General features: G+C 34.4%; 3 protein-coding genes across 5 annotated transcripts in view; all 3 read right to left on the minus strand.

The window, feature by feature from the left end:
* Positions 1–25,009, minus strand: part of LOC105215508 (uncharacterized) — a 360,283-nt gene that overhangs the window by 151,015 nt on the left and 184,259 nt on the right. For 2 of the 3 annotated variants that reach the window (XM_054232145.1, XM_054232142.1), the window contains exon 1: positions 3,383–4,210. The gene's annotated coding sequence lies outside the window, so the exon portion shown is untranslated. Of the gene's footprint in view, positions 1–3,382; positions 4,211–15,009; positions 15,212–25,009 lie in introns of those variants that run through there. The other variant, XM_054232144.1, reaches the window with a different exon arrangement.
* Positions 17,354–20,245, minus strand: LOC105215540 (odorant receptor 43b-like). The gene is made up of 3 exons (XM_029042450.2): positions 18,727–20,245; positions 18,298–18,655; positions 17,354–18,229 (listed from the first exon to the last, which is right to left on the minus strand). The coding sequence occupies exons 1-3, from the start codon at positions 19,488–19,490 to the stop codon at positions 18,149–18,151; spliced, it is 1,203 nt and encodes a 400-aa protein (XP_028898283.2). The 5' UTR covers positions 19,491–20,245; the 3' UTR covers positions 17,354–18,148.
* On the minus strand, positions 20,310–23,400 carry LOC128919757 (odorant receptor 43b-like). The gene is made up of 3 exons (XM_054232158.1): positions 22,248–23,400; positions 21,613–21,970; positions 20,310–21,542 (listed from the first exon to the last, which is right to left on the minus strand). Exons 1-3 carry the CDS (start codon positions 23,009–23,011, stop codon positions 21,462–21,464), a joined length of 1,203 nt encoding a protein of 400 aa, XP_054088133.1. The 5' UTR covers positions 23,012–23,400; the 3' UTR covers positions 20,310–21,461.

Below are 25,009 nucleotides of genomic sequence, written 5' to 3' on the forward strand. Positions count from 1 at the left end.
AGGATAACAATCTTTCCTTTTGATCACCACTAATATAAAATTAAGTTGAACCAAAAATGTATTGCTCCATACCTTCCTTTAGCCTTATGAGAGACGTCTTAATAAAAAAAGAGAGAAAAGAGAGAAGTTTGCAAATAAATCCACAAAGAAAATGTCCCTTAGGTTATCCTGTAGCCCTTATATAAAACAAAACGCGAGAAAAATTACTGAAACTTCGTAAACTTGTCACCCATGAAACAAATCAAGAGGACTTCCTGATTATACAATAGCTGCCATCGATTGGTCACTTCTCTGCTCGCTATCTTTAGACGCTGCTCACCTGTCAAAAATTTTACATGTGAAAGGAACAACAAAGTTATCTAGTTGAATTCGTGCAGGAGAGTATGCGAATACCTCATTAAAAATTCTTTCGCCGCTTGCTGAGTGCTACCAAGTTTTGTTTTACACATTTTAGAACCATTTAACTATTGTGAACGGCTCAAAGGACAAATTACTGTCAAAATAATAAAAATTGTTATACACAAATTTTACATTGAAAATGGCAGGCGAAGACAAATCGTAAGTATTTTTGTATTGAATTTATTGAATACAAAATTTTAATTAAAATAAAATTTGTTGTAGAAAACGTAAGACATTGACGGTGATAGAAGAGTTCAGTGCGACCAAGTATAGACAATTCGAGTTCAATGCTGCCAGTTCGTATAAAAATTTGGAAAGTTTGTTCGATTGGCTTGTCTATAGCAGTTATCCAATCGATGACAGCTAATATTTATTATTTTCACTGACATTTAAAAAACGCTATTCCACATACGGATCCACTCAAATTTAGTCTTACCTTATTTGCTTTTCTTTCATTCCTATTCCTTTTCATTGTGGCTACCTTGTGGCTTGCCGCTCACGCTAAGTTGACTGCTACGCATTTCGCCACTTTGCTTGGCGATGGTTTCATAAAAATAAACGAGAAATATTTCTTCATCAGACTGTTCGCGTGATTTGAGCTACACTTCCCACACACATACATATGTATACATGACTATATCCATAATTTGTTCTCGTGCGCTTGAAAGTATACATTTTGTACGGCATGCCTGAGTGCTTTTCGCTGGACAGACAGACAAGTTTGTGCATTTTTTCTTTCATTTTTCTTCGGAACTCTGCGTATTTTATTATGATTGATGATTATTTCATAAGATCATCAAAAATGCATGAGCATTAATTGTTAAGCAATGAAAGCATAATGAATTTAAGCCCAAATGCTCCGGCTGACTTTATTAATGTACGTATGAGAAAGAGCCGGTGATTTTTGTAATTAATATTGCCTGCTGTATATCTAATATTAATACTAATATTGTGCAGGCACGCAAGCGAAAATTGCATAAAACCACTTTGACAACCATTACATGCTTATAATTACAGTTAGCGAAAGCTTTCGCCAAATTGGTACATATAAAAGAACTTAGTAGGTTTTTTGTTTGGAAATATGCTATTTATATTTGGAGCACAGCCGAAAGCCTATGATGCTAGCGCTGCGTACTTTAGTTTATTTAATAATTTGTTTATTATGTAAGCTTTAATAAAAAAAAAAAAAAATATATATTTGGAGCATTTAATTGTTGCTGGATTGTTGTTTTGATTTCTAAATCAGAGTTGAGAAAACTAAAACCGACTAGCGATAGTAATTAAGTAGTAAATGGTTTCTCTGAGTCATATAAGGCTTCATTGTTTATAACTCAAAAGTCATCAAATGTCTTATTATCAGTTTCGTAAAGTATTTTAAGGTTTTCGAAATTATTATTAGTTCCCAGTTGATACATTTTCTTGTGAGGTAGCTGGATTTCTTCGATTTGATTTTTATTTTGATTAAAGAAAAACCGACCAAGAACCAGCAGTCTAACACATTTGAACCTAACAATTGAAAATTGCTAGCACTTCTCAGTCTTTTGAAGGGGTTACATGGGTTTTGTCGGGTAAAAAAAGGCCTATTTTCAATATTTTTTTTTCTATGTAAAAATTTATTTATTTAATTCAAACTTTTTTCTGTCTTAGTGACGTCATTTCCGGTGACCCCTCGGAAAAAAGGTGCGTCCGCATTGTCAGCATAACTCCTGACAGAATATTCCAAAATTAAAAAACAAAAATAAGTGTTTTAGGAAGACCATAAACTCGTGCTTGAACGAAGGAAAGACAAAAATAGTAAAAATTGGAATTTCGGCAGACATTTTTCCAAAAAAAATAAAAATTTCTTTCAAATTTGCTTGACATTTTGTTTTTTTTTTAATAGTTATAATTGAAAAAAAAAGAAAAAATCCTTCATTCAAGCACGAGTAAATTGTATCTCGAGCACCTGTGCAAAATTTCATCAAAATCGGTTGAGTAGTTTTCGGGAACATTTGACAATCGACTTTAAAAAAACGGTTCCAAGAAAAACGCGTTTAAAGTTTTGAGTAATAGTAATACCTGTCTTGGAGCGCACACCTTTCAAAGGCTGCATCTCCGAAACTATTATTCGGCTTAAACATTTAGGATAATATTCTTGAAATGTTGTAGAAATTAATAAGCAAAAAATAAAAAAAAATTTTGGAACCCACGAAACCCATATTAAGAGGTTACCTTAATATAACAAGTTCACTGGTGAAATGTGCCCAACACCCGCTCTCCCAGCAAAAACAAGAAAACATCGGGAATTATTTTCAAGATGATCAATTTCTATAGGTGTTCACTACTCTCTACCCTCTTATCATATGTATATAGAACATCACCTCAGTTCACCACTCACCAAAAAAAAGGGGAGTCACAATTCTTACAGGCAGCTGCAGAGTTCGTCATATATTTTGAACAAAAATTCGAATCCAAAGATCGCAAGAAAACTAAGATCATTTACTCACACACGTAAGTAACAAAATAACTAGAAGGGTTTTCTAGGGTTCTGACTTTTCATATATTATATGAAATGAAAATGCGATATTGGAGCAATAGCAATATGAAAAGCCAAGTCCCGGGAAGGGGAACAGAAGCAACAAAAATTGTCACCTTCAGGATTGTGGAAAAGCTTGTGTATGGACTGTATTCATTCATTTTTATAAAAATAAATCATTTTAATAAAAATAAAAATTAGCCGAATTTATTCCAGGCAATGAAAATATGAATGTAAATATTGTAATTATTAGACAAATATTTTATATGCAACCTTTTCTGATCTCACATCTCGTCATATTTTTAGTACAAAATACCAATTTGTTTTATTTTTTACCAACACCAATTTGTTGCTAAAAAATCAATAATTAATGTTACGGACATGCACATTATAAATTTATAAAATATATTCAATAGAGTTAAATATAAATAAATTAATAAAATACATATATAGACACCCTGTACTCACCATGAAACTTTACACCAAACTAATCTCTATTCTCATTCATTGATATTGTTTGTATGTTTGTTCGAACGACGGTGTTGTTGATTAATGAAAAAGCGACGAGACGAACAACAAAAAAAAAACGAACGCTTGCCCGGGCACCACGACATTTTGCATGCACAATGAAATTTAGGAAAGAAATTAAATCACTATTTTTTCACAGCACTAATTGATAATGATTGTTAATATATTTTCTTACTTTTCACAGCACTATTAGCACCAATAATATATACCTAAATTACAATATACAAAACCAAAATTTGATATTGCGCACTATTTCACTTTACTTTATGCACACACATATATTCACTAATTAGCACACTCACAACTTTTCACCGACTTCATTTCTTGCATTCACACAATTTGAACTTATTTTCATTTGCACATAACACTTCACACGATTTTTCACTACACCGAATAATTGAAAACTAACATTTAATATTAATTTCTAACGCGTTTACAAGTAATTTTTCCCGCACCGCAAATTGACGCGCTAAACCACCGTTGACCGAAGTGAAAAATTCCAATTGACTGGCTCTGGGCAAAAAAGTGCAGCGAGTGTGGAGAGTTCCCCACAGCAGCGATCAGGTGTCGTTGTGTTTGTTGTATGTGCTGGTGTGGAATGTGGAGTGGGAGTCTGTTGGGTGGCGTGTTTGTGTTTGCCCACTCTCCTTTGTGTTTGCATGCTGCGACTGCATAGCGAAGGGGTAATGCACTCGTTACATGAATTACGGTAGTTGTTGCTTCCCCTTGGAATGTTGTTTTGTTTACACACTTGGTGAATTAGCATTGATTTTGGCGATTGAGGTGTCAAATGAAAGAGCACAGCGCAGCGCTGCTTGCTAATAAGGTTACCACTTGATATTTTTTTATTTATATTAATTTAGTTTTTAAATATATAAATAAATTATTAAATATAAAATATATTTTTATATGAAATGGTGGAATAAAGGAAAATTATTAAATAATGACTGATTTAAAAGAAAATACTATTGAAAAATGGGAAAAATTTAAAAAGAATTCGAATAAATAAAATATTAAAGTGACTGTGTGACGAAGTGACGAACAAATATACATGACAAAAAAGAATGGAATGAAGGTATTATTATGAATACATATTTTGGGTGCTTAAATCACTTTCTTTGACGTGGAGGACGTCTTCACCTAGTTTTTTCATATGAAGTAGGTTGTGGGGTCTAAATTTCTCGAAAAAAGTGAGCAGCACCAAGGTTCCTACCATTATAAGACTAGGTAAGATATCTCTAGATATCTTAGAAATCCGTATAATGAAAGTATTATGGGGTTTGGATGAATCTTAGGACTTTATATGCTAAATGGATTAAATTATTACAAACTTTATAGGAATCCATCCTAGATAATCCAGTTGTGTACGAGTGGCTGTGATTTCTTTAAGCCAACATGACCAGTGCAACCTTATACACGAAATAAAATATTTAATATACTCCATATGTACACAAAGTAATCGAAACTGTTATTGTTGTTTTACTTCTATTCCTGTCTAAGTGCTCACATATGTATGTGCGTGTGTCTGTACAAAACGCTAGTCTGCGCTTGAAAAGTGCCAACTCGTGAAAGAAATAAAATACTTAAAAATTAATGCCATCAAATTAAATTCCACTCGAAGTAACGCACAAACAAAAATCAACAGCAACAACAACAACAACAGTAACAATAAGAGCAAAGCACTAAAACTTAATACCCAACCATACGCCAGCATAAAACTACTGCTAATGGCTCGTAAAGGCAAACATTTATGCGACATTTGGAGCAACATTTTTCTAAAGCAATCACACAGAAAACACTGCAACAACAACAACAACAACAACAGCAATAGTAAAAGCAAACAAAATGTGTAAATTACCACAACGAGTTACACACACGCCGCGTCAACGCCACTAAATACATATGTATGTACATATACTATATATACATATATATATCTATATTATGTGCTACGTCAAAGTCAAATCACTGCTGCAGCGGCAATGGCACGTTTGAATGTCGCCGTGGCTTAAGATGCTCCCGAAGGGCAACAGCACACCAGCAGCAGCAGGGTCGCACATATGTAGGTATTTAGTATGTTAAGGTTCCTCAAAAGCGGGTCAGGGAAGTTGCGAATGCGCGCCATGAACATAACACTTTAAAGCACACACACACTCACAACTGCAAACACATATATACAAACACTATTATGCGTTTAGATTTAATACAAATTCATAGAAGCGGAGGTGGGTAATGTGCGCATAGCATTCAAATGGCAAATAGCATTAAGCGAGTGAACAAGTGTATGTGTGTGTGTGTGTGTATGCTTGGGTGCATTGCGAGTATTAAAAAACACTTGAAAAGTGTTATAGCGATTTCGGGCCAAAGTACCAGCATGTTACATACAAGCACACATCCATCCACATATCCATATGTACTTGGTCGCTTGGAAAGCGTATAAAGCAAAGAGTAAAAAATAAATAAAATGGCAAATAGTCGCTTTCGCATTACACAAATCCCAGCGTATTTAATGGGCACACAAGCAGAGAAATATAAATTTTATTTCAACTCGGTTGTATGGGGTTTTTTTTTTTTTTTTTTTTTTTTTTTTTTATAGTAGGGGGAAGCATCGAAAGCCGGAGTGCGGAACTTTAATCCGCTAAACCTAACCTACTCCCAACACAAGACTCTCCCACGGGACCACCGGATAAGGTATTACTTCGTGGGAGTGACAAGACATTTTAAGTCTCCTCTATAGCGCGGACTGACTGACGCCTAATCTGTTGGAGATGTCTCAGTTTTGTCATGATTAATGCTGCCGCTTCGCTAACAGCTTTCCATTTTTTAGAGGACTGACACATAAGTGCAGTCAAATTTTCCACCATTAAGCTACCACCTAAGTTTGTTTTCATCTTTTCCCTTATATTTGAAAAGCGTGGACAATGATAAAATACGTGTTCCGAGTCTTCTACAGATTCTACACATATTGGACAATACGGACTAACATGTATGGGGGTTCTGTTCACACATGTGCATTCTTTTGTGAAGGAAAACAAATGTTTCTTACACCGTTTAAGAATCTCAATTAGAAATGGAGTTTTTTAATGTAAAAGTGTATAAAATATTTTACATTTCTTCGAAAAACTCGTATTAAGGGGCACACCTAGTGTGTTGGCCTAAAAGAAATGTGATTTTTGGGAATTTTTATCAAAAAAAAAAAAAAAATACTTTATCAATTATTTAAAAAATTTTAAGAATATATTTATACATGTTTCAAGAATATACAGTGAAATTTTTTAAGAAAAAAATTAAATACTTTTCAAGTTATAGTCGATCTCCAACGGCGTGAAAAAAAGGTCCTTCACTGCTGCAGTGATTCCGGCCTTCTCCGTGAATGAAATTAAAAAAAAAAAAAAAAATTCTCGTTAAACTAGATAATATCGTATGTACAATGACCTACGATAAAAAAAAATAACAAGTAAGGAAGGGCTAAGTTCGGGTGTAACCGAACATTTTATACTCTCGCAATTTATTGATGTAATTTTATTAAGATAACACAATTCGACCCATATATTCGGTATAAAGTTCAATAGAATAACGAAAATCATCATAAATAGTATATGAGGACTGAGGTAATTCCTACACCGATTTCACTCGTTTTCACCACCAAGATACAATGTATCGAAGACTTTACGCTCACTTAATTTAATATTACTTATAATTAGGTATATGGGATCTGGGGGAAGTTATGACCCGATTTTTACCATTTCAGGTACAGAGAGAAACTGTTATAAGAAAAAAATTCAGAGGGAATCAATTACATTAAAATATCTGAGGGATTTACCTATATTTTCGGTGGAAAATTAACCTTAGGCACTGAGTTCTTCAGGTTCGATATCAGGGGCCTTGAAAAGTCATGGTCCGATTTTGACAATTTTTCCACAAGTGATGTCACAGCTCAAATACAGTATTTGTGTACAGTTTTATTCCGCTAGCTTCATTGGTTCCTTATGAATACATTATAAAGTGAACGAATCAGATGGAATTAAAAATTGAGTTATATTCCACCCGTGTCATCAGGGTGTCAAAAAGTGTTACATACCGAATTCCATTGAAATCGGTCGAATAGTTCTTGAGATATGGTTTTTGACGCATAAGTGCATAGCTCAGTGCAGCTTCCTTCTGCCATTTCTTATGTAAAATTTAGTGTTTCTGACGTTTTTCGTTAGGGAGTTAACCCACTTTTAGTAATTTTTAACCTAACCTTTGTATGGGAGGTGGGCGAGGTTATTATCCGATTTCTTTCATTTTTGGACTGTATAAGGAAATGGCTAAAAGAAATGACTGCAGAAAGTTTGGCTTATATAGCTTTATTGGTTTGCGAGTTATATACAAAAAACCTATTTGGGGGCGGGGTCACGCCCACTTTTCCAAAAAACTTACACCCAAATGTGCCCCTTTCCAATGGGATCCTATGTTCCAAATTTCATTTTCATAACTTTATTTATGGCTTAGTTATGACACTGTATAGGTTTTCGGTTTCCACCATTTTGTGGGCGTGGCAGTGGACCGATTTTTTTTTTTCGAAAGCAACCTCCTCAGGGTGCCAAGGAACATGTGTTCCAAGTTTCATTAAGATATCTTAATTTTTACTCAAGTTATCGCTTGCACGGACAGACGGACGGACAGACGGACGGACGGACAGACGGACGGACAGACATCCGGATTTCAAATCTACTCGTCATCCTAATCATTTATGTATATATAACCCCATATCTAACTCTTCTATTTCTTGGTGACACAAACAACCGTTATGTGAACAAAACTATTAAACTCTGTGCAACAGGTTGCGAGAGTATAAAAATTGACAAACTGACGTGTCCAAAAAAAATGGAAATCGAAATAGAAATAGAAATCGTGTGCACCGCATTGAAAAATTTAGTTTTAAGATAAACGGCGGAACTTAGTAAGAGCATTTCTCTTAGGCTATTACTCGGATTGTTTGGATATTTTTGAATAATATTTTAAACAAATTGCACTTTTAATACGGCAAAAATGTCGATTTTTTTTAATTTTTAAACAAACCTAACTCCTCAAATAGAGGAAGTCCAGAAGTACCAGTACTGTGACAATTTTCTTTTTCATCTTCATCCTTCATTTATTTTATAACGAAACGTCTGCTTTATTGAGGGATGTGGATCAATTTAAATACATATAGGTAACCACAACTATCATTAGAGAGAGTTTTTATTTTATAATCTTTAAATGTTCGGAATAAAAAAACAGATATGAAGATTGTTAGAAAATTCTGCATGAACTAGATGTTGACATATATATTTCCCACAAACTTTTTGTTGGTCATTAATAATAAACATTCACGAATTTTGAGGAACTTGAGTATTATAAAATTATGATATTCAGTGCCTATACTTTTTTTAATGGATCGTAAAGAACAATCGTAAAGTAATTAAGTACCCAGGACAATTAAAAACATCTGCGGATCCGATTAGTAATCCACTTTATTATAAGTAAAAATTGATATTAAATTCATTATAGGAAGATTTGATTCTGTTCCAGTTAAAAAGCCTGCTTCAAACTAGCTCAATTATAATAAATCCCTCTGAGGATAATTTAGTTAGACTTTTGGTCTTTTAGTTTTCTTTTGAAAATATACAGTCGGCCATTTAGGTTGGCTCGATTTCACTGTAGGGTGCATTCATAAACGCATAGCTCACATACTTTGTAAAGTTTTTCTTAGAATTGAAAAAAATGTTCACTCTTTCATACTTAGAATAACCTTGTCAGGGTTATTTTCACATTTTACCTTTCATTATATTCACAAGTTTCCATGAATGAGAGCGATCAACTAGCGCGACAAACACAGTCGAGGTTAAAGTAGCTGCCACCTGCTGAGAAAAGTCTCGAATTGGCTTTAAAAAACTTACAAAAATGTACAAAATTGGCACAAACGAAAATTTTACAAAGAAGCAAGCGAAAGTGCGAAATAATATAAAATTTCCAAACAACAAGTTTTCAAATGGCGACTGCTGAAAGAGACATGTCTACAATCCAAATGTGTGCATGAATATTTCCAATTCCACACCATACGCGACATGTATTCACAGATAAGGCGTCACATGAATGCCACGACATGTCCTTTTTTGACAAGCCGCAAATGCTTTAACACATACATTTATGCTTTTATATTTCTACAGTCAGGCTCGTTCAAAGCGCACACACAAATGGTCCGTAGCCTTGCCTTTTTGTGGTCGAGTGTGGAGTACGCGGGGGTTGCAATAAAGTGTTTGCTGATGTGTTACAAATATGTTTTCAATATTTTTATATAGCCATCTGAGTTTGTATGTGTGTTGGCATTATATTCTATTATAAACGCATTCAGTGTGGGAGTTCACCCAGAGGGCCAAAAACATCACTGCTCGTACAAAAGACCAGACAAAATTTTAAAACTCTTTACAATGCTTTGGAAATGGAGAGACAAAAATATGGTAAGAAAAAATTTAGTTTCTTATCTAAACTTGAAGCTGTAATGTCGAATTTATATCAATAAGGTTAGAGCTTTCACCCGTGAGATTACAATACATCAAGCTTACACTGTTTCAAGACGGAATGCCCTATGGCAAAAATATTCTAACGAAAACAGAAGTTAATAACCATACAGGCAAAAAAAAAGAGAGAAGCTAGATTGTCTTGTGATCCTTGCCGAAAAAAATATATTTATAACAAGTAAAAAGTCGGGTGGAACCGAACATTTTATACTCTCGCAATTTATTTATTTAATTTTATTAATATAACAAACAATTTGGCTCACATTGTATTCGGCATAAAGTCTATTAGAAAACAAAAATCAGTACATACAGTATATGGTGGCTGGGTGATTCATGGACCGATTTTAACGATTTTTGCCACCTAGCTACATTCTATCCTATAATATTGCTCACTAAATTTTGCTGACATATCTCACATATTAGCCGATATATATGATATAAAGTCTAATGAAAGTTTGAAACCCCAAATATTAGGTATGTGGGAGATAGGGGAATTTATGACCCGATTCCACTCATTTTTGGCACGGAGACATATTATGAAAAGAAAAACCTTTGAATTTCTTCTGACAACACCAACAATGTCAGCCTTGAAATCCAGCGCAGAATCACTCTTGCCAACAGGTGCTACTTTGGACTGAGTAGGCAATTGAAAAGTAAAGTCCTCTCTCGACGAACCAAAATCAAACTCTACAAGTCGCTTATCATTCCCGTCCTGCTTTATGGTGCAGAAGCTTGGACGATGTCAACATCCGATGAGACGACACTAAGAGTTTTCGAGAGGAAAATTTTGCGCAAGATTCATGGTCCTCAGAACATTGGCAACGGCGAATACCGCAGACGATGGAACGATGAGCTGTACGAGTTATACGACGACATTGACATAGTTCAGCGAATAAAAAGACAGCGGCTACGCTGGCTAGGTCATGTTGTCCGAATGGACGAAAACACTCCAGCCCTGAAAGTGTTCGATGCAGTACCCGCCGGAGGAAGCCAAGGAAGGCCTCCACTCCGTTGGAGGCACCAGGTGGAGAGCGACCTGATTACACTTGGAATCTCCAACTGGCGCCGAACTGCGAAGGAACATCGATTCGGCTATAACCGGCTAAACGGTTAACGCCAATAACATACATATAAGGAAGTGACGAAAAGTAACTACTCTTGAGAGTTTGGTTGATATAGCTTTAGTAATTTACGAGATATGTACAAAAAACTTATAAGGTATGCGCTCCCTTGTACCCAATTTTAATTTTATAACTTTATTTATAACACTTTATGTGTTTTCAGTTTTCGATATCTCAATTTTTATTCAAGTTATCGCTTGGTCTGTTAGCAATTTTGTTGCGAGAGTATAAAAAATTAGATTACCATCGCCAAAAGCTATACTCAGAGTAAGCATGAATTCTGGTGAGAACTAATCAGTTTCAGAAAATTACTAAAAATCTCCCTCTTTAAACTAAGAAATAATATTACGATATATTTTTGGGAGCAGGTATTAGGTGTTTCGAGATAAAAAAAATCACGGAATTCCAAATGATTATTTATACGTAGTTGCTTAAGAATTTGGGAAATATATCATTAATGACAGCTCTTCGGAAGGAATTCATTATGAGCTAAACTTAGCTATGAGATTAACAGGTGGCGCTGCTTACAAACTTTTTCTTAATTTTTTTCTTCACTGGGTTTTGTTGGCAAATTTGTATCATACATTCAATAAAAAAAAACATAAAAATGAGACAGGACACCCGCAAATACTTTAACACATTACTGTAAGCACTCATGCGTATGCATACTTTTAGGCGTTTTGGCCCAAAATGCTTGCACGCTCAAACTGCTGCAGCAATAAACATATCTACAAACACACGTGCACAAACCTTTTCAGTTGTCACCAGCCGAGCATTTATTTGTGCATTTGTCTCATTTGTTTTTGCTGTCAGTGTTATTTTGCGCACACTGTACAAGTATTTCTTTTGACAGCTACAAAAACAAAACCCTTTACAATTGTTGAATAAGTAAACAAAGAAAACGCAAAAGAGAAGAAAAGAAAATCAATAAAAATTATTTTTGGCCAATGTCGCAGAAGAAATTAAGTTATAAAATGCAAAAAAAAAAAAAATACAAATAAAAGAAAATGAAGCGAATCACATAAAAACGTGTATGCCATTGTTTATTGTTGTTATTGTACATTTGGGAGGTGTGCGTAAGTGAAATAAAATGTTACTTAAACGCATACTCATAATTTTGTATTTTTCTTCGATATTTGATTATTTAAATTCAAAGAAGATTTCTCAAGAGTGCTTACTTATACACATTTGAGTACTGTGTACATATAAAAGTAAATATATTTAAAATGAATTTAAAATATATGAAAAACGAATAAGGAATGAATTTTTCGCATTGACAATATATACCGTGCTGTTAACTGGAAGGATGCTCGACAGTAATAGTATGAAAAGTTGAGCTTACAATTGCATACATTTGGAAATGCAATAATATTCAATGAAATAGAGACATGATTACAAATTTCGTTATGATTTTAGATTTAATAATTTTTGATTTATCCGCTATGATATCTCGAAAATACTATATTCTTCCACTTAGTTAAAAATGTATATTCAGCTAAATTGGCAATTATTTAATTTTTAAGCTAATATTAAACCTATAAGTAAAGGGGTTTTCATTAGGGACTCTACAAAAGTAGACCGATAGGCACAGCAAATGACGCCATAGTTTTTTGCTCTTTTGAGATTACCCTTCAGCAAGGAGACATATGTCATATGCCATGGAGACATATACGATCCAACAACGAGTCGAAATTAATAAAATTGACTATCGAAATCCTGAGTCAGTGACCTCAACTTTAAGAGCGCTACGTCCAATTTATGGTCGTCATAATCGTGCTGTCAGTTAAACAGCTACCGTTGGTGCATCAATTGAGGAAGACCGAAGATCAGTCTCTCACACGTTGTTATGGTAAATTTTGCGAAAAGATCTTGGACTACATTCTTACAAGATCAAATTGACACAAGAACTGAAGCCGCTTGACCATAAGAATTGTCGTATGTTCATGAATTGGGCGTGAATTCAATTTGTTGAAAATGATCCGAACTTTCATCGAAAAATCATCTTCAGCGATGAGGCTCATGGGGAAGGGGAATCGATGCAGCTCAATGATAACCGAATATTGTTGGTCCGAATTGGAAAATATGGACTTGGACAATATGTGGTTCCAACAGGACGGTGCCATGAGCCACCAACCGATTTATTGAAAACCAAGTTTAGTGAAAGTGATATCTCAAGAAATGGCCCAGTCAATTGGCCGCCTCGACCAATCGGACTTCTGCAAGAGTGTCCGTGGTGGCCATGCAAAAGATATCGAGTTCCAAACATATAAAGAATTGCATTGTTATCCCGTTTTTGTTTTATAAAAAAAAAACTTTTGTAGCGCCTTTATTGAATTTTTCTTTGTATTAATTTTATGACTTTTTGGTAAGAGATATTATTTGAATTGATATACTAAAGAATTGTTTAAGCAACGAAGCTCATAATAGTCTATTGTCATATGAGTTAATACAAAAAGAAAAGTTAAATTTCCGAGTTCTTCTTATAGGCAACTACAATCTAAATTAAATATTATCCTTTATCTCCTCTAGGAACAGTTTAATAGAGCAATATATTTGATTTTGTCATATTTTGTTTGTTGAAGTTATTAGAGATCAGGCTTCTTGTATGTTTGAGTTTATTATTTGTTTGAATTTTAATTGCCAAGCTTTTTAAATGAAATTAAAACACGACTTTATGCGGATTTATTTGGCTGACAAATTCAGAAATGGTGGAAATCGAAATGTTTTTCATTCGAAATTTCTTGAAGCAATACTATCCAATTATGAGTAACTCTCTTGAAATACAAAGAATTTAGCACACATTAGAAATATTGCTGTTCCTCTTAAGAGATCGATATTTCCATGAATATTTTTTTATCATTATTATTAATACATTTAACACATCTTTAATTTAAAACCGTTATCATTTCCAAGCAGATATTTTCAATTTCTTTTGCTAAGTTTCGCTGGAAATGCATTGGGCATAGATTGAGCGCACTTATATATTTCAGTCATCAGTTGTGCCCGGTTTAACAAATAACTACTTTCTGTAAGGAACTTGTATTTAATAGGTAATATTACAACAAATCTAAAAAAAATCGTAACAGAAAGGTGCCGAGAAATATGAATTGCTTGAAATGTATAATAACTGCTCATGGCCAAAAATGGTCGAACTGAATACAGAATTCGGTTTAAAAATGTTAAATAGACTTGCTCGAAGACATCTAAATGAAAATAATTTATATGGGCTTATGATCAGAATAAAAATGCACATTTCGAAAAAGAATATTATAGTGCGATTATCATTCGCTCATAGTCATAAATGAGAATATTGCAATTTATGGATGAAAACAAATGAAACCTTACTAATTGTAGAAGAATTTTTAATTTTCCATATCTTAATATAATAACGAATACGGGGGAGCCATATTCCTTTGACCGCTAACGATCGCAAGCATACAGCGACTGTGATAAAATACTCGATTAGACAAGAGAAAAGCCCCTCATTGATTGACCAGCGCAAAGTTCTGATCTAAACTTAACTGGGAACTTGTTTAATAATTACGAAATAAATGTTAGGCAAAGACAATTTAAAAATTCCGAACTGCTTAGGGAAGGAATAAGGGAAATTATATTCCTTTGGACGGATGCCAAAGGTTAATAGAGAGTTTATCAATCAAATTTTAAGCTACTATTAAGAATAACGTTTATTACACAATGTAAAAAACAATATCAGAGAATTTTACTCTATAAGCATTACGCATTGTATTTCACCATCGTAAAGTGCGCTAAATCTCTGTCTATAGGTGTATAATAACTCGAATTCTCTAAAAAAATCAGTACGTAGCATAATTTATGACTGGTACTGGTATTTCTGTTCCGTTAATAAATTCATTTTAAGAAAATTTAAATAAAATCTTACCGAATATATTCCAATAATACGGTTACATACTGAAAAATTAAAAATTGTGTCCGCTCCCAGATTTAATGGAATACTAATTTGTGTACTGAATCCTCAATCTCAAGGCGTAGATCCTTAATGTAATATATTGCTTGTTCGGTAGTGTCAGGTTGGAAAGTGGTTTCACATTTCCACATTTCGGCTATTCCTTTGGGAGCTTAAACTAAAAAAAAGAAAAGAAATGAAATTATGGTATAAGAACAGAAAAATATATAATATTATAAATATATTTATTAACAAATAACTAATATTAATAAAAGATACATAGATCGCCAACACGAAGGCTTAAGCAATGCCTTAGAAAACTTAAATTCCATAGTTACCATAACAACCGTGTTATGTTTTGTTTTGATGTGCAGTCTATAACCCACTACAATGATTACATATTTCCAAAGAAATATAAATAGAAGCAAACGCGAAGTTTTATTGCAATATCCAATGGACAACAAAGAAGACACTAAAGATGCGTGAGCAAGTTTTTACCAAATCTTTAATTTGCAGCTGATCTTGCGGTCGGGGATAACGTGTATCTAAATCTTTGAAAATCGAGTCAAGATCACGTAAGCGATCCATATTGGCTCTAATGTAAACAGTTGGGCACAAAATGAATCGTAAACCCAAGCTCATCCAACTCAAGATATTTGAAATATTATTACTCTTCCCACAAGATTAATTTGGAAAATAAAACGAGAGCCAACTTAGTAGCATCCTTAACAACGAATAGAAACCGTCATTAGGTTCGGTTTGGTAATAGCACTTTTTACTATAGGGTAAATACATATGTCGATTACATGTATGAATTGTGATTTAAATTTTTGCACTTGTCACCAATGCGGTGAGAATCGAACCATAGGAAACTTTAATTCATATTTTATTGATATAAGGAAATAAGACATTCTCATGGCAACAAGATATTTACTTGTAGAATTATTGTAAACATTTAAACCGTTACTCAGATTATACAATATTTGCCGTTTTTATATGTATTAGGAACATATGCATGCTTTCCTGAACTCATAAATATATTAAAGCATCAAACGAAATCGATAATATGAGCCTCACGCCTAGCATCAATAATATTGAAAATGGTCGAAATTATTAACTTTCATGCGACTGAGTAGATCATAAATTAAAATAACCAATCGAAAACAAAGGTCCATATAAAAAATGATGGAAAAAAACAATACTGATGATAAAGGAGTTATAGACAATCAATGTCACCTTCACGGACAAACAATACCAGCCAGCAAACACCGAATATTATATGTCATTACATAATACCTCGGTTAACAAACTTCAACACAACTTCAGTCTTTCGTATCAGTAATTCCAAACAAGTACTGGTTCATGATTCTTTTGTAAAGATATTTACCTTATCAGATCTTAACATTAATTCTGATTACATTAGGAGTCTAAATATGATATATCTTTCTTGTTGTAGTTCTGCAATTTTGGTCCAAAGAAGTCGAGAATCCACAGTCCCTTGACATAAATTTTGTCGTGGCGACTTAAGTTTCCGACAATCAGACAACTAAAGTTGCCTGCTTCCTGACGTGAACAAAGGCTACACATGGATTGATTTTCGCATCTCGATTAAGAATTATTCACAGGCTCTGCGGCGATATGACGCTGTATTCCAAGGAATATACATACGGCCTACTACCAATGAACTTGTTGATCTTAATGGGCATGAATTTGAAAACTGAAACCATATTCCATTATACATTTGGTATTTTGATATATATTCTTTACTAACACTATTGCGCTAGCAAAGTTCAGGAACACTACGAAATTTTCACTAAGAGGCCATCCATAAATTACGTCACACCTTGAAGGGGAGGAGGGTATCACTCAGAAGTGACATTGTGTGACAAGGGGCAGGGGGGTCAAAAGCTTTGTGACATCACATTTCAAAATTTAGGGCAATATCTTTTCCCACTCTGCTGCGCTCTTGGGTGCTAGACGACTGACTGCTCTGTACCACGCCGATCGGGTCACATCTTGATTCAATTAATCGAACTACTGACTTAGATCTAGAAAAACGAAACTTCGAAAGTGCGGGCAATGTGTTGGCTGAGATCTGGTGCAAGTTAGTCATTGATAATTTTCCAGTCGTTGCTGAATATGTTGCATCAACTGTTACTGGACTGGATATTGAACAGGCTATGATGTTGAAAAATAATGCAACTTGGTATGCTAAACATGTACGTGAGTCACAATATTTTTTGCAAATAGTTAAATGTGAAACTATTGCATGTTGCGGTGTAAGACGTTCTAGTCTTTGGAAATTATTAAAAGAAGAATTTTTCCCACCACCTGTGTTAATTAAACAGACATCAGAAGGTTATGGCGTCACATGGAGTGATGACAACGACGCTAACTTTGCTCCATTATTACTACAGATATTATTAAATCTCCAAGCATCATCCCATCTAAACAAGTTCCATATGATAGTTATTACCCTAGTATCGAGTCATACTTATTTAAAAGATCGTGTAGCATATGTGGCCTATATTTTTGTTCATATAAAGCCACCAATCAACACAAACAATCACATAAAAATTAAGAGCTGTTATCGCGAAAATTCGTCCTCAAAGAATTGCGGCTAGACGTGCCCGAGAGATTCTCTGTTTAATGAATGATGACGATGCTTTATGGATGGAAGAAGAAGATGTTGATGGGAAAGATGTTCCTGACATCCAAATTCAGAACGAAAATGAAGTGCCTGATTTACCAATAATAAATGATATAAAGAAATGGGTCAAAAATCCATGGACATAAGATGTTTAAGTTTTGTATTTTTAATTAGCATAATTAAGTATCTATTATTTCTTGACTAGTCATCCGTTGTATCTGTACTTTAATATTTAACTCAATGTTGATTTTATTAAAGATTATACAATAAATTTAAGAATCAATAGAAGAAACTGTTTTTTTTTTTTATTTTATGATAAATCCATAAAATTAGAAAATGGGTGACGTCACGTCAGGGGCGGGAGGAGAGATAGTTTCGAACTCACTACAAATCAAATCTTTGAAACAGATGAGTATATTTCTACTCTATTTTGTTCCAAAGACGTTAATTATTAAAATGTTGCCTTTACTCCAGTCGTTCTTTTAGAGTCTCACCAAATCCCATTTCATTTATGAAGGTATACAAAGTGAACGAAAACTTTGCGATCTTAAAAGAGAACAAATCCAAAATTATACTTCCGCAATTATTCGTTCTAATCTAATATATTTACTCACCGATAAGTTAGTTCCCAGGTTAATTTGAAACATTTTGATTGCGGTGAAAGAGATCTCGTCCTGTGTGCGTTGCATGAAATAGATGATCAACTTGTGGCAACGTTTATCCAATGCCAACCAGTTAGAATGGAAAATTGCCAGTGGTAATTTAGTGCAGTCGGTCACAAGCATCGAAGCTTGATAACAGGTGGGTATGGTCTGCCATAATACTGGTATAATATACGAGACCGTGACCAATTTAGTCGTTGCATCGCCAAATACGAACATGTTGAGCATACAGATGCAGACAATAGCCGCATAAACAGTAAACTGAAAGAACGTGGTGAGCGAAAGTATCGAGCCAACGATCTTGGAAATCCTTTGTGAAAACCAATGTGGTCGGTATAGGTAAAAGTAATTAGGTGTACTTGTAAAATATACTGTACTCACTTTAATACTTCCTGATGGGTAACGATGCAGTCGACTAATTCATCAAAATTCTCCTGTTCACTTAAATCGGGATTCGTACCCAAGCGACTCACACGTTCCGTCAAGAGTTTGATATGTGTACGAATGGCATGTATATAAATTGCAGGAAACGAGTCATTTGTCACATTTGTTTGTAACATAATTTGTGCATAGACCACCTCGAAGCTAAAGTGAAGCCAAAATTTTAAATTTGAGTTCGGCATCCAATCAATAAACGGTACATAACTGTCATGCGGATATTTATGTGCGAAAAGCCCTGCTAACGCACTTGCAATACCGTATATCCAATAGACAATGAAGAAGATACCGAAGATTCGTGTGCATGATTTAACCAAATCTCTGATTAGCAACTGATCTTGCGGTCTTTGATAACGTGCATCTAAACGCTTGAAAATCGTTTCAACATCATACAAACGATATAAATTGGCTCTAATGTAAACCGCCTTCGTCGGTAATGCAAGACAATTAATAGCGACGCCCAGTATTGAAAGTACGACTGTTATTGGTAACTCTTTCATAGCTAATACTAAACCCCCAAAATAGGTTATAGGACTGAAAATCAGACAAGCCCAAATAAAAACTACAAGCATTAAGTTGGTGATTCGATACGGTTTTGCTGTTATGAAACCAAGTAAACGCCAACTACGAAATAACAGCACAAACGATTCACTCGTCCCGAAGTCATCCTTGCCTCGACCATAATATAAATCGGCGATGTTACGCATCTTATGCGACTTTTCTTCGGGCACTCTAAATAAAAGTAAGTTTAAGTAGTAATATTCGTTATCTGCCTGGGATTAATAGTCCGAGTTGTTGACTTCGAAATATCTTAAGAACCAGAACCAGTACGTATGTATGTATCCGACCGATATCTTTATGTGACCACAAAATCTATTCGTTTAAGCACGTAGCAGATGAAAACACATCTAAAAGCTTTGAATGCAAAATTCTTCTGAGTTTAGGATTGCAATTCGAATGCGCTTATAAATGCATTGTTTTTTAATAAATTATTTAATTGCGAGTATAATTTGTCGACGTGTAAAGGTTGGCACTTGCCACCGATGCCGTCAATATCTGTTGCATATTTTATAATATAAATAAATAATAATAAATGCATAAATATACTTGGAAACTCCACAATTTAATTTTCATCAAACACAGTAACGATTGATTGAAAAGACATCCTATCGCCCAGCCATAACTTTGATGTCTTGAAGTTCTGCCTGAAACCTGATTATTGAACTAGTTATGATCATCATCGATCGGACCATCGAGATTTGATTTTTACCGGGAAGATTTGCAGCTTATAAATATTATAACGCCAAGTAATGCTCTTTTAGAACACAAAAAAATGTAGAATTACAACCATTAATTCAAAATTTAAAAAAATTAGTGGAATGTGATCCCGATAAGATAATAAGTCGATGGAAGTTCCTTAGGTTGTTTGATAATAATTTAAAACAAGTAAAGAAAGGCTAAGTTCTTTATACTCTCGCAATTTATTGCTATATTTTTATGAAGATAGCACATAATTGGACCCAATAGAATAACGAGAATCATACTATATAGTATATGAGGGCTGAACCAATTTCACTAATTTTCACCACCAAGGTACACTATATCCAAGACTATACACTCACTTAATTTTGCTAAGATACCTCACATATTTACCGATTTATAAGCTATTAAGCCCATCGTATTTTTGAAAAACCTATAATTAGGTATATGGGAGCTAGGAAAAGTTATGACCCGATTTTAACCATTTTTGGTACAGAAACACACTATTAAAAGAAAACGATTTCCACTGAATTAAATTAAGATATCTGAGAGATTTACCGATATTGTCGGTGAAAAATTACCCTAAGGCACTATCATATTCATATTCGATATCCGGAGTATTGAAAAGTTATAGTCCGATTTCGACGATTATTTTCACAAGTGATGTCACAGACCATATAAAGTATTTGTGTTAAGTTTAATTCCGCTATCTTCATTGGTTCCTTATGTATATATTATAAACTGAGGAATGAGGTTGAATTCAAAATTGAGTTATATGAGAAGTAGTCCTGGTTATGAACCGATTTCATCCACACGTGGCATCAGGGTGTCAAGAAAATATTATAACCCAATTTCATTGAAATCGGTCGAGTAGTTCCAGAGACCACCATAAGTGGGCGACGCCACGCACATTTTCTATTTAAAAAAAATGCGTCCACAATTTCTTCTTTAAAATTCAGTGTTTCTGATTTTTTTCGTTAGTGAGTTAACGCACTTTCAGTAATTTTAAACCTAATCTTTGTATGAGAGGTGGGCCCATCGAAAGCAACCCTCTCACGGTCCCAAGAAACATGTGTACCAAGTTTCGTCAAGATATCTAAAACTTCATCAACAAATTTGGGAAGGACAAATGTGGGTAGTTGATTATTTCACCATAAATAAAGCTAGATCCAAACACCAAGAACCTTTGCAGTGCAACTAGTTTATTGTTTATTTAGATCTTGAAATTAGAAATTGTGCAAGCAATGCTACTACAGAACTGTCTTCTTCTTTAAAGATCTCCTCTGACTTTGAACAAAATTGTGATCTAAGTAACTCTCTCTAAAACTATTTGCGCGTGCACTACGTGTACAAAGCTATATTGTTGACAATCGTTTATTATATATATATTGTGAACTCTCTTGCCAAAACGTACACTTTTACTCCAGTCGTTCTTTTAGAGTCTCACCAAAACCCATTTCATTTATGAAGGTATACAAAGAAAACGAAAACTTGGCGATCTTGAACGAGAACGAATCCGAAATTAGTTTTCAGAAATTTGCATTGTTTTAACCCAATAGTTTAACTTACCGACAAGTTAGTACCCAAATTAATTCGAAACAATTTGATTGCGGTGAAAGAGATCTCCTCCTGTGTGCGTTGCATGAAATAGATGATCAACTTGTGGCAACGTTTATCCAATGCCAACCAATTGCAATGGAAAATTGCCAAAGGTAATTTTGTACAGTCGGACTCGAGCATCGACGCTTGATAACAGGTTGGGATGGTCTGCCACAACACTGGTATGAGATATACGACTGTAACCACCTTAGTCGTAGCATCACCAAATACGAACATGTTAAGCATACAGACGCAGAGTATAGCCGCATATATAGTGAATTGAAAGAAGGTGGTGAGGGAAAGAATCGAGCCAACCGTATCGGATATCCTTTAAATTTGAAGGAATCAAAAAACAGATATAAATTTTCTATATTTAAATGAGATAAATGGCGTAAAAATTAGAGAGAAGAATGCACAAGATATATGGGCAAGATTTGTTTGTGAATAATTTGGAACCGGATAAGTCTTAATAAAATTTAACCTCATGAAACGATCGATCACTTAAAAAACACTTTATGGGAGCTACAATCAGAAGTTCTTTTATAAGTTTTAGATTTGTTATATTATATATGAATATAAACGTAAACAGATAATACGATACTCACTGGATCAATTCCTGATGCGAAACGATGCAATCGACTAATTCTTCAAAATTCTCCTGATCACTTAAATCAGGATTTAGGCCCAAACGACTCACACGATCCGTCAAGAGTTTAATATGCGTACGAAGAGCACGTATATAGATGCCAGGAAATGCGTCATTTGTCAAATTTATTTGCAGTAGAATTTGTAAGTAGAACACTTCAAAAACAAAGTGAAGCCAAAATTGAAAAACCGATTCTGGCAGCCAATCAATGATAGGAAAATAGCTGTCATGCGGATATTTATGTGCGAAAAGTGCTGCTAACCAACTTGCCGTGCCGTAAAACCAATAGAGAAAGAAGAATATAGCATAAATCCGTGTGCTAACTTTAACCGCTTCTCTGACCTCTAACTGATCTTCGGGTCGTTGATAACGTGCGTCTAAGCGTTTGAAAATCAAGCCGATGTCATGCAAACGATCTATATTGACTTTAATGTGTATCGCCTTCAACGGTAAGGCAACACAATTAATAGCGACACCCAAATTTGAAAGTACAATCGTTATCGGCAAATCGCCCATAGTTGCTATTAATCCCGCAAAATAGGTAATCGGACTGGTGATTACACAAGTCCAGCAAATAAACTGAGAAATTATTTCAGAAATACGTGTCGGTTTTTTTGGTATAAAACCAACTAAAGACCAACTATGAAATAGTAGTGCAAACGATTCGTTCGTATCGTAGTCATCCTTGCCGCGACCATAAAATAAATCGGTGATTTTACGCATCTTCAGTTGCTTAAAATAATGTCTACAACATCAAGGGTTATTATGTTTTAGCAGTAAGAGCTTATTTCCAAAGGTTGATTATGATTTGTCGTACTGCTTATAGTTCCTTCCTGGGTGAAATATTACTTTCCTCCACGTCGAGGTACACAAAGTTTCACAAAATCTTTCAAAAACTTATTGGACTTAGCCAAACTTTGCTTTTTAAATTCAAGATGTACAACTAGTGGTTTTCACTTTAGGCTTAGCCTAGATATCCACAACTTTATTACTTCAGCAAAAAATAAGCCAAAATGCTGAACTCTCACAAAATCTAATGGTTGAAGTACGTATGAAACGAAAACACGTCTGAAAGCTTTAATTGCAAATTTCTTCTGTGATTAGGTTTGCAATTCAATTGACTTAGTAAGTCCATAATGTCTTCATTTCTTATTTCCTATATATAATATATATATATATAATATATATATATATATATATATATATATATATATATATATATATATGTATATGTAGAACATGTGATTGTACACATTATGAGACGCGAAAGCTATGCATAATTAATATGTACCCGTACAGTTTGTACCAGCTTTTATTGGAGGTGACTAATTACTTTTAAAGATATTATTGTCCACAATACCGAATAATGGAAGAGCGGAATATTATTTAAAATTACTATATGTTATTTTAGGGACCCTTAGATTACGAAAAAAAACTTTATTCATCAATATTCAGTAGAAGCAAAAAACGAAAAGGAAATCTCCTTATAATATATAATTATTCTTCATGGACTGAAGTTTACATTAGATGGCAAATTAGACAAATATCAACTAGTATTGCTACTAAATGTAACGGAAGCCTCATTTGGCTCGGTACGAAACCGTTTGACTGTAGGGAAAATACGAATCGTATATATAATAATATATGCCTTCGTGTAAAAATTTGCACTTGTCATCAATGTGGTGCAAATCGAGCGATGGAAAGTTTTATTTCATAATTTATTTACACAAAAAGGAAAATATTCAAAGTACGCACTATTAATAAGTTGAAGTGTTTATGTAAGCAATTAGTGTAAACAAAGAAACAATTAGTCATATTATACAATACTCATAGTTCCCACGGTTGACTTACAGATACTGTGGACAGCTGTCTGGCTTCTTGAGCTCATAAATATGTTTCAATATAAAACGTAGGCGAAAGTGTCAGGCTTTTGCAAATATATTGCACAGAAATTACATACAAATTAAATGACATTGAGAAAGGTTGGTTGTCCAAGGTCTTTTCGGTAAAAATATGAATGGTTAAACACAGAAGTCGAACAGCCGTAAATCGTACATAGCGAGAAAATTGATGATAAGACTGTAGGCGCCCCTTTCCGAACTAGTTGCCCACAAGCCCCAGTTTTAGATTGCCATTGTGTTGGGCCTCCAATCTTGATTAAACCAAAAATCTTATGATCTATTATGAAATGTTCCCGTACCAGTGAGACAAAAAAGTGCCCGTAGTGCCGAGAATATTGCTGTCGTTAGCGCACCAATTGAGGAAGACACAAATCAGTCTCTCAGACGTCGTTCTCAAGCGTTGGTCATCTCTGTGACCTCTTGGCCTACATCCTTACAAGATCAAATTGACATAAGAACTGAAGCGGCTTGACCGCCACAATCGTCATATGTTCGTGAATTAGGCTGAGCAACAACTTGAAAAAGATCCAGATTTTCATCGAAAAAGCATATTCAGTAATGAAGCTCATGAATGAATAAGCAAAATATGCGTTATTGATCAGGTAGCAATCCACACGTACCATTGCATACCGAAAACATTACGGTTTGGTGCGGTTTATGTGTCGGCGGCGACATTGGGCCGTGTATCAAGACCGGCACGTTACTGTGAATGGTAATCGCTACGGCTCAATGATAACCGAGAATTTTGGGCCCGAATTGGATAATGTGGATTTGGACAATATGTGGTTCCAACAGGACGGCACCACAAGCCACACAGCAA

Source organism: Zeugodacus cucurbitae, chromosome 5 (genome assembly GCF_028554725.1).
Source record: "Zeugodacus cucurbitae isolate PBARC_wt_2022May chromosome 5, idZeuCucr1.2, whole genome shotgun sequence".
Lineage (NCBI taxonomy): Eukaryota > Metazoa > Arthropoda > Insecta > Diptera > Tephritidae > Zeugodacus > Zeugodacus cucurbitae.

Bases quoted from the DNA above. Each gene is read 5' to 3' on its own strand.
- LOC105215540 (XM_029042450.2), bottom strand. From the start codon at position 19,490: ATGCGTAACATCGCCGATTTATATTATGGTCGAGGCAAGGATGACTTC. The intron at 18,656-18,726 runs GTGAGTACAGTA...GTTTTCACAAAG, and splicing joins ACCCATCAGGAAGTATTAAA to GATTTCCAAGATCGTTGGCT. The intron at 18,230-18,297 runs GTGAGTAAATAT...TTCTCTTTTAAG, and splicing joins ACCTGGGAACTAACTTATCG to ATCGCAAAGTTTTCGTTCAC.
- LOC128919757 (XM_054232158.1), bottom strand. From the start codon at position 23,011: ATGCGTAAAATCACCGATTTATTTTATGGTCGCGGCAAGGATGACTAC. The intron at 21,971-22,247 runs GTGAGTATCGTA...TCAAATTTAAAG, and splicing joins TCGCATCAGGAATTGATCCA to GATATCCGATACGGTTGGCT. The intron at 21,543-21,612 runs GTAAGTTAAACT...TTCTCGTTCAAG, and splicing joins ATTTGGGTACTAACTTGTCG to ATCGCCAAGTTTTCGTTTTC.